At 39.6% G+C, this 18,274-nt stretch overlaps 2 protein-coding genes across 2 annotated transcripts; one reads left to right on the plus strand and one right to left on the minus strand.

The window, feature by feature from the left end:
• Window positions 1-487: 487 nt before the first annotated feature.
• klhl43 (kelch-like family member 43) lies at window positions 488-11,728 on the plus strand. Its single transcript, XM_067424919.1, has 6 exons — window positions 488-613; window positions 4,753-5,391; window positions 6,685-7,031; window positions 7,801-8,100; window positions 8,610-8,785; window positions 9,913-11,728. The coding sequence occupies exons 2-6, from the start codon at window positions 4,977-4,979 to the stop codon at window positions 10,667-10,669; spliced, it is 1,995 nt and encodes a 664-aa protein (XP_067281020.1). The 5' UTR covers window positions 488-613; window positions 4,753-4,976; the 3' UTR covers window positions 10,670-11,728.
• Window positions 11,729-13,816: 2,088 nt separating this feature from the next.
• Window positions 13,817-17,636, minus strand: rpl11 (ribosomal protein L11). Its single transcript, XM_067426219.1, has 5 exons — window positions 17,474-17,636; window positions 17,261-17,367; window positions 15,070-15,201; window positions 14,692-14,802; window positions 13,817-13,894 (listed from the first exon to the last, which is right to left on the minus strand). The coding sequence occupies exons 1-5, from the start codon at window positions 17,634-17,636 to the stop codon at window positions 13,865-13,867; spliced, it is 543 nt and encodes a 180-aa protein (XP_067282320.1). The 3' UTR covers window positions 13,817-13,864.
• Between the last annotated feature and the right edge of the window lie 638 nt (window positions 17,637-18,274).

The raw sequence follows: 18,274 nt of genomic DNA on the forward strand, positions 1-18,274 counted from the left end.
TTAAATGACAATATCCTGGCCGGACTACTGTTGTCAGTGATATAAGTATTTGAAATGAACATGATTTCTTAATGCCATTGTATGATTAATTAAAATACATTTCTTACAAATTGTTCCTTTAACACTATGAAGCTGCTTTGAAACAATCGTCATTGTAAAAGCGCTATATAAATAAAGTTGACTTGACGTGGAGTTAGATCAAACATTAAAGCGTAATAATCTGCCAAAACATATTAAATATTGGGCGAAGCAATATCTATGTTGGTTATGCCCCTGATCTTGTCATAGCTGCAAGAATAACATAGCCACTATGTCCTATCAGGTTGGAGTTAGGAGGGCAAGCTGGATATGGACCGTGTTTTTGGGGAGGGGTGGATGGCTGTATATGGAGGTGGGGTTGGGGACTGGTGGGATTGTGTTGCAGAGCTGTGGTTGGTTGATCTTTTCCACTAACTCCTGCTGCCAACAGATCTCTGCCTGACAGACAGACAGACAGACAGACAGTGAGAGAGACAGATTAGCCAGAAGAGAAAGAAAACAGAGTGGATTCAAGAACTGAAAGCGAATAAGGAAGGACAAAGAAGGAGAGCAGGAAGAGAGCTGTAAAGTAGAGGTAAAATCCTGACTGCTTTTCTTTCTTTTGATGAATGCATAAAGGCGTAACAATGCATCTACATTAGACATTGACAGGTGAATGTTTTAACAGCAACAGAACATTGCATATACTTTTAATGCATGAAGTAGCTTCACAAATGTACGCTCTTTCTGAGTTTAATATAAGCTTGAATCATTTAACATGCTTACTGCATGTAGAAATGCTTCAGTTTATTTGAGACGATTAAAACTAAACATCACTATATGCATCCCTGACATCTCACAGTCCAAACACAGATAGGTTTTCTTATCTTACTGTAGTGGGGTGGTCTAAATTTAAACAGACCCTTGAAAAACAGAATGAGGGTTGTTTCTCCCTCTATAAATAACCAGTCGAGGGAGAAGCTTGTTGGAGGTTGGACACAAATACTATAGTTGGCTTTCCACGTCACTACAGCTCTTTAGACAGAATGCATACAGCATGGCCTTCAGCTTTTAGGACTGACATGTGTAACAGCTGCTTCTTTTCCATCTCCTCGTATACCCTCTCATCCTCTCTTTTTATCCTTCCCTTTGCGCAAGGCATAGAAATGTCCTTGTCCCCTGCTTACCTCTCACCTTTCATATTGAGTGCCTTGAACTCATGTTTACAGCATCAGATTAAAGAACATGAGCCTATCACTTTCATTAACCTTACAGGATCTCCTGTTGATGTTTATTGGGATATCTGGGTCAGATGGTTGCATGTCCATCACTGTAACGTTCATCAAACTACTGAAAACATTTTTAGTAATTGATTCATCCCCCTCATGCATTTTCCTCTCTCTGCTGTAAATAGCTGTAAATGTGGTGTGGATGTGTGTGTGCGCGTCAAAGTCAGCAGGGCCAGCAGCTGCCGTGCTGTAATATAAGAAGTGACAGAGTGTCTTTATGACTGACATTATGTTGCAACACTCATGAAATTATTTAAACATACGCAGACAACTGGTCTGATCCAAATGATAGAAAAATCAAGGCAAGTAATAGCATTTAATTGTACCCAGTGTAACTGATTACACGCAATCCGACTACAGTTACTTTTTATTTATTACATGATTATGTTATTTTCACAGTGGCAGTAAATGATTCATAATCCATTGATTCTCCCATCTACTACTTTTAAATCTTGTATATTTTCCTTTCTAGCTTACTTATTTATCTAGCTTACCTACTTCTAATATACGTTCAGAAGGTCTTCCAGGTTTTCCAAACTGAGATAATAATAAATTTAAAAAAAAGAATTAATTTCCCCATTCAAGAACTGTTTTCTCAACATTGCAACATTGCCTGTCTTATCGACTCTGTCTGTCTTTACTGTTTTAACAATGTATTAAACTTGCCTGTCGTTACTGACAAACGCATTCATTAATTGAATTATCACTCAGTGAGCCGTTTAACAATGTATTAATGTCTTTAGACGGTTTATCTTTCAAACACATTAAAATCTACAAATTCATGTTATTTTATATTAAAATACAATACAGAGATTCCTCAACGTTTTTTTTTTTGAAACTTTGACAAAATACATTTACTTGTAGTACTAACCCCTGATGTCAACGAATGAGCGGATCTCACGAAAATGCGTATAAATAGTACGAGTTTGCAATCTCGTGGAATGTATACGCCAAAATGAGTTTTGGCGTCCGTATGGTAGGCCTACGCGGTTTTTCGCGTGCGTATGATACGCACTTTATGGCGTATTATACATACGAACCCCCCACCCCACCTCCCTAAACCTACCCAAGAGCGTGTCATATGCACGCCAAAACTCATTTTGGCTTATACATTCCACGAGATTGCAAACTCGTACTATTTATATGCATGACCATGAGATCGTGTTGTTTTTTTAGTTAGTGATTTTTTTTATGATTGTTTTTATTTTAAAATTATTTAATTTAAAATGTTCATGATTTAATTACTTTTTTTATTAAACAAAACAAAACAGCAGTTCCTTCACGAAACCCGGTCTAGGAAACCGTAATGTAATATTTAATGCACTTAATGTTGTTGATAACAAAGAAAGAGTATTTTTATATTAATATGGTACAAGATTATCCTATTTAAATCAATATGATAAACGTTTTACGTCAAAAGTAATCTAAAAGTTATCCACAAGTAGTCAAATTTTTGTCAAATGTTATTTGGAATCAGTAACTACAATTTGTAGCACTAAATGTAATAATCTCGAGAGGGAAAAAAAAAAGTATTTTAGGGCCAGATTTACTAAATCGGGTAAATTAGCGTGAAAGCGCAATTCCCAAAAAAGTGCAGGTGGGAATGAAAAGTTCTGCGCTTGATCTACTGAAGACAAATTAAAGAACACAGACGCAGCCGAATCCTTTACATAATGACCAACACAATGACTCCACCAAGAGCAGCATGAATTGCATTTGGTTTAACACATCTACGAGCGCAAACCTTAGTAAATCACCTTGCATGATTGATTTAAATACTCTCCTCCCATTAATTGTGCATCTGAAAAGGAAACTACAAATGCACATGATATAAGGTCATCCGCAAAAATACATCTGTCCACACCTTTTCAGTGCTTATTTTTCATTGCGTGTCTTTAGTAAATCCAGTAGTTTTTTAACATGAAAAGAGATGGTTTGCGCTGACACAAGCTGTTATTAAATCTGGCCCAGTGTCTTAGAACATTTGGAAGGTTTTTGTGAATAACAATTTTGTTTTTTACAGTACTCTGACTGGAAAAAACACAACTGTAGTGATAAAGGTTGTATGGTATATTAAAATGTCTCAGAGATTGATTGTTTTTTAGCCATAGCCAGACAAAATAAAACCCATTTTATTTCCCAAAAAAAAGTTAAATTACTTTTCTATCACTGTCATTTCCATCACAAAATGCTAACAATACATGAATAGAAGGATATGACTGTGGTTTATATAACCTAAAATTAAACATTTGCTTTCCAAACATTTAGGGCATTGTCCAACATCTACATGACAATTGTTTTTTGAAGATGCTATAATTTCTCATATCTTGAGCGCCTGTTGCTGAAACTCAAGCAGCAGTCTTTTGTGTATCTAAGTCCCTGGTGAAAAAGGTTGTCATGGTAAATGGGTGGAGTCATATCCATGCATTTCCACTGAAATGAAAGCAACTGCATCTGATTTTGAGAGCTGATAAACCTTTATGTTGTGGCTTGAAGGTGAGATTGAGGTGAGAGAGAAAGGGAACAGAAGGGGACTGATGACCCTGTGAGGGTAATTCAAGCTGCACGACCTCTGCCATATTTTCTTATGTGGCTTTAGAATATTTTTAGAAGAGACATAAACACACCTGTCTATCACAGTCCAATCAAACTTGTTTGTTTATCTGAGGGGACTGCTTTGTTCTGGTTTTGATAATCCCTGTCGGAAACCATAAATCACAATGCAATAAGCTGACTAAAAACAACCTGAAAGAAATGACTTCTTATGCATATGCCGTGATCTGTAACATGCAATGTTAACTATAATAACTGCCAGATGGGTCGGGATTACCGATATAACCATACATTTTCTATAACAGGCTGAACCTATAATAAGAATCAAATATCAATGCAAATATTCATTACTAAATTTAGAAACATAACTGCATATATATAGTGTCTTGCAATATGACACGCAATGCCATCTAATACTAATAAAACACATTTTTTAAATGCACAAATTTTGAAAAGGTTTATGCACGCATAACAAAGGTGAGACTACATGGAATATTGTACATTAACTTAACATACATACATTACGTACATTAACATACTTATAATTATAATAAAAATATAATATAATTAATTAAAATTACAATAACAAATGATAGCATTTAAACCACACTATTATTTCTATATTTATATATATTTTTTAAATATAAATCTTCAATTTGGAATGTAAATAAAATTTTATTAGCAAGTGACTCAGCTTGCTTATAATAAATTATAACCCCGGCTATCCTTTTTTGGGAACTCCCCCATGAGACCACATGCACCTGTCAATCCCCCTTATATCCTCCCACTGTAAAAGAGAAAGATGAGATAAAGCCATCCATGTTGACCATGATATTATCAGGCATGTTTATTGTACTCATACTTACTGTGTGTTTATTGTGTTTCTTTTCAGGTGTGCTGAAGCTGATCAATCACCGTCCTCCGCTTTGTTAGTTTGCAAGTGTCTGTCTGTCCAACTATTTTCTAGGTCAATCAGTGCTCTGTTAATACAGGAAGAGTGTCGTAGCTAGGTAAAACCCTACACACAGAAAAAAACAAACCTCAAACAGTACTGGGTCATTGTGACTATCGGCAGAATATCGATCAAATATAATTTAACTTAGCCTACACATTACAATGGCTCCCAAAAAGAAGACACCACGGCCGAAGAAGTCCATACCTGAATTGACAGCAGTTGAGAGTGGAGTGGTCGTCCCAGAGCCGGGTGTTAAAAAGCTGGAGCTCCCTTTTAATATTGAGCAGCTGAACCGGCTCAATGGGGTACCCCTGCCACCCCCTGTGATCCGACCCGGGGAGAAGGGCTTTGGGCTGGGCACGGAGCTCACCCGCCCCCTGCATGGATCCGCTATGCTGGAGGAGCTAAGCCGCATGAGACAGGAACGATTCCTCACCGACATGGAGTTGGCCTGCAAAACCAAGGCATTTGATGTTCACAAACTGGTCATTTCCTCAGTCAGCCAGTATCTTCGTGAGGTTTTGGCTAAAGACCCTGGACTCAAACGACTGGAGCTTCCTACCCTCTCACCTCTCGGTAAGCCTTAACCCACTGTCCTGCAAAGTTTAGCTCCAAGCAAACTAACCAGAATTACAGACAGATGGATTGGAGTAGGCTAACATTTGCAGAACAAGGTCTCTAGGAGCAGGGTTGAAGTCATCTGACATAAGTGCAAATGTTAAAGTTCAACAAAGCTCAAACAACTGCAATAATCCCTGAGCCATATACAGTCATGGTCAAATGTTTACACACCCCTTGCAGAATCTGCAAAATGTTATTTATTTTTATCAAAGTAAGAGAAATCATACCAAATGTAATGCATGTTATCTTTTTTCTCTCTCTCTCCCAAATAAGATATTTTACATAAAATATGCTTGCATATAGTCCACAAGATAAACTAAAAGTATTTATAAAAATGTTTCCATACCCTTGATTCTTAATACTGTGTCATTACCTGGATGTTCCCCGACTGTTTTTGTGTTTTGTTTTGTGATTTTGTTCTTGAGTCTCATCAGTTAAACTGCCCAAGAAAAAATCTTCAGTTGCCACAAATTCTTCAGGTTTCCAGCATCTTTTGCATATTTGAAACCTTTCCAGGAGTGACAGCATGATTTTGAGATCCATATTTTCACAGATGCTCCAGAAGGAAACACAAAGCATTAAGAGCTGGGGGTGAAAACTTTTGAACAGGATAAAGATGTCCACATTTTTCTTACTTTTGTTTAAGATAGTATTTTTAAATTTGGTACTGTCCTTCAGCAAACAACAGAAGATACTCACATGTTTTCCAGAAGATGAATAAAGTAAAATTTACCTTGATCTTCAAATTTAAAACATTTTTAAATGCATGCTCTTAATGCATGGTGTTTCCTTCTGGAGCATCGGTGAATGTTTGAAGCTTTTTTTAATAGTTGTGTTTGAGTCCCTCATACGTCCTCAGTGTGAAAAGATGGATCTCAAAATCATGCAGTCACTGCTGGAAAGGGTTCAAATATATGAAAAAGATGCTGGAAAACTGAAGAATTTGCAGGACCTGGAGGATTTTTCTGAAAATTGTTAATCAGTTTAAATGCTCAGGACAAACAAGAGACTCATGAACATCACAAAACAAACAAAAAAACAGCTGTGGATCATCCAGGGAACGATACTCAAGGGTGTTTAAACTTTTGAACAGGGTCATTTTTATAAATTCAACTTTTACTTTGTCTTGTGGACTATATGTAAACATGTTTTGTGTAAAATATTTTAATATAACAGTACTAAATAAAAAACAACCTGCATTTTGATGATAAAATAATGATGACATATAAGCATTATTTTTCTCTTCAGGACTTGCCAATGTGATCACATTTGCTTACCTGGGCCGTGTGCACATGTCCCTGTACACCATTGCCTGCACTGTGTCTGCGGCGAGCACAATGCAGATCCCTCATCTTCTCCAGATGTGCATGGACTTCATGATGTCCGAGCTGAACGCTCACACTTGCGTGTACATTTGGAACATCGGTGCCGCGTATGGCCTGATGCCTGTTCGCGAGGCCGCCCGGCGCTACATTCTGGAGAATTTTGCCCAGTTTTGTGAGACAACCCAGTTCAACCAGCTCACCCTGGAGCAGATCACATCTTTCCTGCAAGACGACAACCTGGCTCTTCCCTCTGAGGTCACCACCTTTCAGGTCAGTGTAAGGATAGACGGATGGAGGAATAGTTTTGCAAAAACTTAAAGTGGTGGTTCTGTGTTTTTTTTCTAGGCTTGATTCTGTTTATGAGGCGTAGTATAAAATGTCTTAATACTTCTTCTTTTTTTTTAAACGCCGTATTTTTCTTATATTTGACCTTTATTCCACACCGCTGTCTCCAATGTCCTTTGAACGGCTCGTTTGCTTCCTGCTTCTATGAACCCCATCCCTCAGAAAAACGCTATGGTCTTAGATTGGTTAGATGGCCAAATGTAGTTTCCTGTATTTTCATTGGCTGAAGTGCCAAGCACAGGTTCTCCGGAAACGCCACGCCCCTTCCCATTACGGGCAGAAGTCACATCTGCAGAGACTAGCAAGGGTTTATGATGTCACCAACCCAGGAAGAAGCTTGTTGTAGTCCCAACCGGCCGTTTTTGTAGGCAATAATCTGCCATAACTTTAAAATCTCCGTTTGCATTGAACTTTCAGCGCTGTAACTTTGCAGATACTGTTTATGCTCAAGCAGCAACATTACACACTAACTAAAAAAGTGAAATCGCATGCAACCACCCCTTTAAGAAGTCCTATTTATACAGTGATATGTCAGCAAACATAGCCCATACTATAAAAAGAGATATAGCTACGGAGTCGTGAGAAGGGTGTATATATGTACAGGATGAACACTATTTATAAAGTAGACTAAATTAAAGTAGACTAAAAAGACACTGAATATGGATTACTCACTTTAACTTTTCTTGGAACCTAGATGGCAATGAAGTGGTTAGACTTTGACCCAAAGAGGCAGGAACATGCTGCAGAACTGCTGTCTCACGTGCGCTTCGAGACCATCCCTGCCAACGAGCTGGTTAGTGAGATCCAGCCAGTGGCCCGTATGATGCTGGATCCTCGGTGTCACCGTCTTCTGGTGGATGCCATGAACTACCATTTGCTGCCTTACCAGCAAAACACACTGCAGTCACGGCGCTCAAAAGTCCGGGGGAGCCAGAACGCTCTTCTAACCATCGGGGGTCGTCCTTCTCTAACTGAGCGTGCCCTAAGTCGAGAGGTACATATTGAAGACATTTCAAAGCTTTGGACAAAGACCATGACATGTGATACTCTTGATACATGGGTGTTCAATTCAACTCCTGGAAGGGCAAAGTTTACCTCCACCCTGCTCCAACACACGAGAGCTGCGTTTCCCAAAAGCATTGCAAGCCTAAAGTTGATCATTGCCTAAAGCGACATTGATAGCAATTGTTCTACTATCAACTTATGATACTTTTGGGAAATGCAGCCCAGGGATGTGTTTCCCAAAACCATAGTTGCTAACTAAGTTAGCAACGTTGTTGGTTGCAATGCAATTTCCCATTGCCAACCAACTAAGTTGTTTACAGGTTAGCAACTATGGTTTTGGGAAATGCACCCCAGACTAGTAATACTAAATACCTAGGCTACTGGTTTTGGTTTAATTAAGGTTAGAGCTAAACTCTGGCCATCCAGGAGCAGGACTGGACTTTGCTCTGTGCACATAAGAAAATAATTTTTTTGACATTTTGAATTTTACTGTGGCAGGTGTTGTGGAGAGATCCTCGAGAGGGAACGGCTACATGGCGTCATCTTACCCAGCTGCCAGCAAAGAGCTTCAACCAGTGTGTGGCTGTGATGGATGGATTCCTGTACGTGGCAGGAGGAGAAGATCAGAATGATGCCCGAAACCAGGCTAAACATGCTGTTGGCACTCTTAGCAGGTACAGTATCACAAATAATTTAGTCTAATAAAGGGGTGGTCCAATCCTGCTCCTGGAGGGCCTTGCTGTAGAGCAGGGTTCCTCAAATCCAGTAATGGCGGTCCAATGCCCTGCAGAGTTCAGTTCAAACCTTGATCAAATTCACCTACTTGTGATTTTCTAGTGACCCTGAAGACCTTGATCAGCTTGCTCAGGTGTGTTTGATCAGGGCTGGAGCTAAACTCTGCAGGGCATTGGCCCTCCAGGGCAAGATTTGAGAAACTCTGTTGTGAGAGGTTAGCCCCAAACTGACTTTGGTACCAAGTCGGTACTGAAGTTTAAAAAATGTTACACTTTGAGCACTGTTGAGCGGTATTGTAAACACCTCTGATTGCTCATTGTGCTCACATGCTCATCAAATATGTCTGTGATTGGCTAAAAATGATCAGTGTACAAAAGCATGTTGTGAATATATATCAATGACGCTCTTCACCGAGTGTTTACACAGATACACAGGTTTGAAAGCCCTTAGCTGATAGACGCCTACTTGTGCTATTAAATGCTCCCACTTTCAAAACACTTTCAAACACTTCCGTGTGTTGATCAAGCCTATCACAGACCTATCCAATGAGTGTGTGAACACAATGGCCAATCAGAGGGGTTTACGATTCCGCTCAACAGCGCTTAAACCAACACATTTTTTACATTTCAACTTGGTACCGAAGTCTGTACTTTTGACAACACTATCCCAAACTTAATTAAACACGCCATCTGATTAAAAGCTTCACGATTACTAGGGCTGAATCCAAAATTACCCTCTATACCCTCAAATAGGGCATGTTTTGGGGGCACAGCCATTTGTAGTGTCCGAAACAATAGTGGACGTTATCCCACATTGCACCGCAATGTCACTGTACTTAACGAGTGAATTGGTGTCTGAATTCACTCACTCCTTCAAGTGAACTGTATTAGTGGACTAGCTTAAGGAATAGTGGGTTTAGGGGACGTTTTTGGATTCAGCCTAGGCACTTCCAGGCAGGGGTGTTTGAGCTAAACTCTGCAAAATGTTAGCGCTCCAGGAACATAACTTGACACCCCTGGTCTAAAATCAAATAGATCGATTGACCGCATTACCTTCTGGTCCTCAGATATGATCCTCGCTTCAATACCTGGCTGCATCTGACCAGCATGCGCCAACGACGTACACATTTCAGTTTGGTGGCCACTGGTGGGCGGCTGTATGCCATTGGAGGCCGCAACACTGAAGGCCTCTTGGCCACCATTGAGAGTTACCAGCCCTCTACCAACACTTGGCAGCTTCGTACGCCAATGGATATGCCACGATGCTGCCATGCCAGTGCAGTCTTACCATCAGGAGACATCTTGGTGACTGGCGGCTATGTCAACTGCGCTTACTCTCGCTCGGTCCTCCATTATAGCATTGACAGCGACACTTGGAGCGAGCAGGGAGAGTTGGAAACACCTCGAGGCTGGCATTGCTCTGCAACTGTAGGTGGGAAGGTGTATGTGGTAGGTGGAAGCCAGCTGGGTGTTGGTGGAGTCCGCATTGATGTGATGACCATGGAAGTTTTCTCCCCTGAGAGCAAGGAGTGGAAAAGAGCGGCCAGCCTTCCCCTAGGAGTCAGCACTGCTGGCATGTCCCCACTTGGAGATCACCTGTACCTGCTGGGTGGGTGGAATGAAGCCGAGAAACGTTACAAGTCGGCAGTTCAGCGTTATGATCCAGGCACTGACAGCTGGTCAGCAGTGGAAGACCTGCCCGAACCCATAGTGGGAGTGTCCTGCTGTGCCTTACCCTTGCCCCCTCGTCACGCGTCCCGCAGACACCGAAACACGCCTTCCCATGAAGATCAGAGCAATGTGACACAGCACAACACCGCATGAGAAATGAAAGCTGGGAAAGTCAAAGAACAAGAGAGAGGCGGGTTGATAGGTACGGAGCCCGTACATGAAATGCAAGGAAAAAAAAAGGTAAATAGTGCGCGCGATTTACTATTTAGTTCCCACGATTTATAAATTGTGCGCATGTTATACTAATTCGTTCCCTCGATTTATAAATTATGCACATGATTTAGTAAATCAAGGGAATTAATTAGTTAAACGTGTATGATTTAGCTAATCGAGGGAACAAATTAGTAAAACGTGCGCACTATTTATAAATCGAGGGAACAAATTAGTAAAACGTGCACACTATTTATAAATCGAGGGAATGAAATAGTAAATCGTGCGCACAATTTAGCCTACTAGTTTTTTACTGCATCTCATGTGCGGGGCTCAGTAGAAAGGAGAGATTGTTAGAGTGTAGAAAAGAGAGCGCTAGAGAGAGAGGGACGTATGGGTGAAATGGAAATTTAGAAAGTAAAGAGTAACAACACAAAGGGAAACGCTAGAATAGAAATCTTGTTCTTAAACTCCAAAGATACATTTAGGTACACAGTGAGTGTAAAGAAAAGGTACTACCTAGGACCTACTTATAAAGAATGTGAAAGGTACATTTCAGCCTCAGCAGTGCGAGGAATTTAGTGATATATCTTCTTGAGTTTCTGAGTTTTAGAAATTGAGCCACGCCCCAGATAGCACACGTACGTCTCCACGATTTCTGTTGAAGAGCAGTTCATCTGGAAACAACTACTAGAGCTGTATTACAGATGAAAACATGCACATCAAATAAACGACTCCGAGATGTGTGGGTGTGCTGTCAGGGGCAGTTCTGTTGAAAAAGCCATTGTGGGATTATCAAAAACCATGCTAAATTCAGTAGTACTGAATCATGTTATTTATTTCTCACATTATTTATTGCTTTTTTTTTTATTTTAGTCAAGTTTATCAGTTTTCTCTCTTGCAGTTATTGGGTCTGATTTTTAAAAGTTAGGGATACTTAAGATTTTTTTTTATATGCAAAGAGGCACAGTGCAAATGTCAATCCCCCCCCCCCCCCATAGACACACAAATGAGCACCAATGCATTGATACTGTCCACCAAAGAATGTGCATAACACCACACATATTAACCCACAATTAGTTTTATTTCAATAAAATGTCTCATGCTTACCATTTCTCATTGTATCCCATTGATAAAATTGCTTGTTTAAAATGTCATTAAAGGGTCTTTACCTGCATGTGTAGTAGACACAACAACTACCTTTAATTGTATGATAAAGACCTTCTAAAGAGAATCAGCAAAAATGATGAACAGAAAATGTCAATGATTAAATTAACCAAATAGAAATGAAGCATAACATTGAAAATATAGCAGATTTAGGAGTCTGGAGTGTGTCTGGTACTAGATCTCTGGGATTTAATGAAATAAAGCAAAATTTATTAAAACAAAAATGACATCTCTTCATTCCTTCGTAATATTAATTTGAACCTGAAATGACACCACACAACCAAATGAGTGTTTTGGTAATGAAATGCATGTGCTTCCAAAAGCATTAATGTGAAAATTTAACACCACCACCACCACACAAGTCTCTACATTTTAAAAAGGTTGGATCCAATGATATTAAGAGATGAGCTCTTCCTACAATTAGTATTGTTAGTGGTTAAGTTTATGATCCAAGACCAGTAATGAATAATGAAGCCCAAGGGTCAGGAATGCAATTAAAGAAAATTTTACTGAATAGTTTGCAGTTCAAATCTCACATGGAGTTCGTAGACCGCTTTCCGTCTCGTCTCCTCGCCCATCAAAGATACAATTGTATTAGAAGTTATACTGTTTTCAAGGTCTATCCATGTCATTACTGCAAGGTGGATGGTTCTGATTGGCTCAGAGAAAATTAAGTCATAGTAAATTTCCAGTCAGTTAATCAGATGCACATGTCTATAGACGTGTCACTTGTTGAAGGATTTTCCATTTCACCCTGGAATTAGGCCCGTAATGACCTTCCAGATCCGGAGCAGGCGCCAGCTTATCTCTTAGGATGCCCATTCTCAACAATGATCTGTAACAGAATACTGTGCACAAACCGATACACAGTTTCTCCAAGGTTGGAGCTGATTAAGCTCCAGTTCTATGTTCCCCAAAACATACTGATAACATGCTTTCTCTCAGTGAGAGTACAGGCAAAATTCATTTAGACTCTTTAGTGTTTAAGTAAAAGGAAATATAAAATTAATAAAATATAATAAACTAAATACTATTAAGTAAAACTGGAAAGATTCATTAAAAATCATATTGGAGGATAATTAAGGCTTTGATGATTAATTAGGATATACACAGGTATATTGAAGCAGCAGTGGATTTCAGAATCCCCTTTCAGTATCACTTAGGGTTATTTGTTGATTTAACTTTAAAAAAAAAAAAAAAAACCCTGGTTAAAATTGAGTTCACCAAGACATGATACAAATAGACTGGTTTAAATGAGAAAAACATTATCTGAACAAAATGGTTCCTACATATTCCATACTTTTCCAGACCTCCCTGTAGATTGTCATAACAAATTTAGTAAATGAATCGAATGTGCTTGGACAATAAGAAACCTGAAATGCTTTATAACAGGCATATATCCAACTCTGACACCCCTGTTCGATGCTGTAAGAATGTTTTTCTGTTGCATGTTCACTAAACGGCAAAATTCAGTCCAATTTAGATGATCATTTTCTCCTTTATTTGTTGCTGGTTTGAGTAGCATTCAAGCTAAAATCCTTTAGTCTCACGAGACTCAGCTTTTGGAAAAGACAAACAGTTTCGTGTAATGAAAGTGTGGACTGAATTCATTCGGCAGTGTTCAACAATCACTTTTGCCATGAAGTCACTCTGCTTGTAGCATATCAAATTTAAGAAAACTAAATGGGGGATATAGTCTGGAAACATTCCTGGAAATTACTCAAAAACCATACTTTTCAGACCTTTTAAAGGAACCAAGTATACTTGAAAAGAAAAATAAGGTGTTTCAGTATACAAATAAATTGCTTACTATTCAGTCATTTCATTTACTTTCATAAAATTTGCCAAAATTTCCAAGATATGTGAAGCGAGCAACACCACAGCTGTACTCCACCCAAATAAAGACACATGGACTGCATCAAATTTGGGCTTTTCTTTTATTTATTTCACAAATTCAAAAAAGGCGGTCCTTTACTTGCCAGGAAGAATGATGCCATCATACTGGAAGACAAAAGAAAAAAATAATGCATGTCAATTCAGAAGAATAGAAAGTACACATTGAATATCAACTCAAAAAGGCCCCACAATGTTTCTGCAGTCGAGGTGTATAAAAACCTTTTTTACTGAATTGGAAAACACCAAGACAAAGTTTATCAAAACACAATAAGAGTCTTGAATTTCTGACAGATTAAAGAATTAGAAGTGTAGTTAACCCAAAAATCAAACGATGCTTCAAAAAATTCTAACTAACCAACTGATGTCACACTTTGATGATGTTTTTATTCCCTTTTTAGACATGGACAGTAAACCGTACGGTTTCAATGGAGGATTAGAAAGCTCCAAATATAAATCTAAAATATCTTAAACTGTGTTCCGAAGATGAACGGAGGTCTTACGGGTGTGGAACAACATTAGGGGGGAGTTATTGATGACAATTTTTCATTTTTGGATGAACTAACCCTTTATTACTAAAAAGCGTGGAGTGAGAGAGCGAGAGTATGGGGGAAAAAAATAAATAATCATGACTCAAACCATTTCCATCGACTTGCTTTCCCATTTTAATAGCCCAATTTGGTGGGAAAAGCCACTAAGATGTCACAATATCAAAGCTACCGGTGCAAAAACCAAAACCAAGATATCGGTCCAACATTAAATCAACAGTAAAGAGCAAAGGAAGAACTAGAACATGGTATCGAGCCAAACAATGCCAGCAAGCTGTGCAATTAAGTAGCTATACTAGAACATGGACATGGTTTGAGAACAGGGTCATGCTGGGTATCAGGTATTTAAACACACACCTTCTGCTGGAACCAGCGCATGGCCTCCTCCTTGCGGATACGGTGCTTGGCGCCGATGCGGCCCTGCTTCCTTTTCTTGTCAGCAATACTGAAACCAGGTCTGCCAAGAACCTACAGCAAACAGGGTAAAGACTGCTTATTTAATTGGTCACAGCTTACAGTGAAATGATGGGATTGCTTTCATCCATTCTCCACAGCATCCCTCAAAGAATAACATTTTACACATCAAGAGATTCATTTAACAACTTCACCCCATCTGAGTGCAGTGGAGAAAAACTAATACAATAACTCAAACGTTAAAACTCAGTCTTAATCCAACAGCTGTAATGTAAATGGATGTATATGAATGATCCAAAAGGTGACATTTATGCAACTCACCACGTAGAAGTCCAAGCCGTAGATTCCAATGCTTGGGTCGTACTTGATGCCCAAATCAATGTGTTCCTGGATACCAAAGCCGAAGTTTCCTGTGTCTGAGAAGTTGTTCTTTCTCAACTCGTACTCACGCACCTGGACAATACAATAATTACAAACAATAAATGAATTTAAAAAAAAAATACAAATAGCCTAATGTGGACTATAATCAGAATGAGGTCGGTGAGAGCACAAAGGGATAGTTAACCCGAAAATGAAAATTGTGTCATACTCACTCTCCCTCATGTCGTTCCAAACCTGTAAGACTTTCGTTCATCTTCAGAACACAAATAAAGATCTTTTTAATGAAATCAGAGCTTTCTGTCCCTCCATTGACAGCTACGCAACTACCACTAAGGTCATAAAGTGATTATAAAACTAATCCATCCCAAGTTGAGCAGTATAGTCCAAATTTTATGAAGACACTTAAATGTAGGCTTATACACAAATATTTATCAACTCACACATCAGGGCTGCGTTCAGCCCCGACAAAACATTGCAAAAAGTTTAAATGGAAAGCGTTGAACACCCAGTTCTGATGAGTTACAACTATGGCAGCTATGTTCTTTTTAAAGAGTTTTCAGAGCCTGATGAAATCAGTATAAATACATGTTTAATTCGGCCAAGCACGCTCAATGTTACAGTCACTGCCCTTACCGTCCAGAATAAAAAGAGAACGGTGCCATTCAAGTGAAGGGATTTGTGGAAACTGTAGTACATGATTGTGATCCAACATTTTTCAAGTCAGGATGAAATGACAAACATGTCTTCTAATATCTTCAAATGTTGTGTATACAGAGCTGCAGCAGACACATTTGTAAATGACTTTACTGGACCCATTGTGCAAGCCATCTCTAACACCACATGGTTTATATAAATGTTGCTGCTGATTGGGCTGACTTTGATACACCAACCAAACAAGAGACCAACATGACATTCAACCCAGAAGGCTTAGCAAAACGTTGCGCACCAGTTTGAGCTTGAACGTGCCCCAGTAAACGGAAGCTCAAACATGTTCGCTTGACGTGAGAAACTGAGGTTCAATCACGTTACGCATCCTCTTGAGCTTTTGCAAAAACCAATGAGGCTTGTTCTTGCACATACACCAGGTTTGTTTGAGCATCAGTTTACGTTCACTAATCAAGGTTTATGTGAATAAAAGCCTAAATTCGATCCGTCCATATACGATCGAGTCTCTTCAGAAAAAGAAAAATCCACTACACTTTTGCAAGTTTTACAATTTCTATGAACTTTTTGAAGCGTCAGTGGTAGTTGTGTAGCTGTCAAATGGAGGGAAAGAAAGCTCTGATTTAAAGGTGCACTATGCAGCTTTTGTCCACTGGAGGGCGCCTATGCAAAACAAATGCGTAGTTTGATGACGCAAAGTGTGAGCGCAGCATCTTGGGAGATGTGGTCTTCTCATCACAGCCGGTGAAAAATAGGACTCGGGCAGAAATCACGTTCATGCATGCGGTTATTAACCTTACTGTAGTCTAAAGCAGAGCAGGACCGAGTGTTATGGACCTGAGCAAAGCTGCTGGAGCGATTGTTAAACAAATACCCGCCTTGCGAATACCGGGACTTTTATTATGACGGGACGGGACTCATTTGCCGGGCGCCTGCACAGATCCGCTCTTCTGGTTATGATTTTGAGGTAATGGAGCTCTGTTTATCATATTAGATACATTTAAGTGTGTTTAAAACGATGTTATGACGTTACTCCGTGCGTTCACTTGTTCACACTGCTAAGAGTAAAGCGCTCCTGCCAAATAAAAGCCGAAATCGAGGGTAGCGCAGATATGACGCAATTGACAGGCGACTCTCTCAAATGCAATGCTGCAACGTCCCTGTCCTTAGTTAAAATAGCAATTTTCTCACAATTTACAAATAGTTGGAAACATCTGGGATATTGTAGGTACTCAGCTGAACAAAATATATAACACTGGCCTAGTGGTTTTTGGATATTTTACTGCAAAAATACTACATAGTTCACCTTTAATCAAAGAGATCTCTATTCGTGTTCCGATGAACAAAAGTCTTTTAGGTTGGTAACAACATGAGCATGAGTAATTAATGACAATTTATTACTGGCAAACACTCCCTTTAATACACCAAATTTCTCCAAAAAGTCAATATAAATCAACATTCCTCTCACCTTCAGCCCCTTCTCCAAGATTTCCTCAGCCTTGGCTCCACGGACTGTGCAATGGACTGCAATCTTTTCATTTCTACGGATACCAAAGGATCGCACAGTGTAGCGGGCTGGAAGGAAACATTGGCAATTAATGCATGTCACTCCACATTCACAAGGTTTAGCAGAATGTAATAATTTTCCAACCACCAGTGAAAGATGGAAGAAGCCACCTACCCTTGGAGAAGACAGGAGTCTGCCCTGTCAGCTGCTCCAGCACTTTAGCAGCTCGGGTCAGTCTGTCACCGCTCTCACCCACACAGATGTTCAGGCACAGCTTGCGGATGCGCAGCTCCCTCATAGGGTTCTCCTTCTTCTCGGCCTGTTCCTGTAAAGACATAATTAGCTGTCATTAGCCGTCTCAACATTATGCTATAGCTATCATAGCAATTTTGAGTTAAATTCTCTTAGCACGTACATAGTTTATTATACAAGACGCGAAATCTAACGAACACATTACGGTCTGAAATGAACATGCCCGGACATATCCACCATTTGGAGAGCTGCTAGCATGGCAATACAAGCTAAACTGTCATAATGAGCACTAGATACAACTAAGATTTCGGTTGTTCATTCGGACCCTGTCGTTTTTCATTAATACAAAGTACAGGCAGTATTGGAAACACATAAGGAACTTTAAGCGAGTCAATGACGTGCCGTGTCTGGACTCCAGCACAATGTGAAGCTAACGCCAATAACAGCCGCATCCAATCATTCTGGACACAAATATCGCCATTATTCTGCTTGTCACATCCACGGCGACTGATATCGGTGTGCTTCACGTGATTATTGCATAAAAACAAGCAGATGTTTGTTGATTTTAACGATACTCCTTCATGATCACAATTTCTGCTCTACTCACCGCCATGTTTGATCACTAAGAAGAGGACGATACACTTCCGGCGCAGAGAATTTATGCTGCGGTTTAAACACTCAGAACTACACTTCCCAACATGCTTTGCGCGCAAGAACGAACTT

Source organism: Pseudorasbora parva, chromosome 19, assembly GCF_024679245.1.
Source record: "Pseudorasbora parva isolate DD20220531a chromosome 19, ASM2467924v1, whole genome shotgun sequence".
Classification (NCBI taxonomy): domain Eukaryota; kingdom Metazoa; phylum Chordata; class Actinopteri; order Cypriniformes; family Gobionidae; genus Pseudorasbora; species Pseudorasbora parva.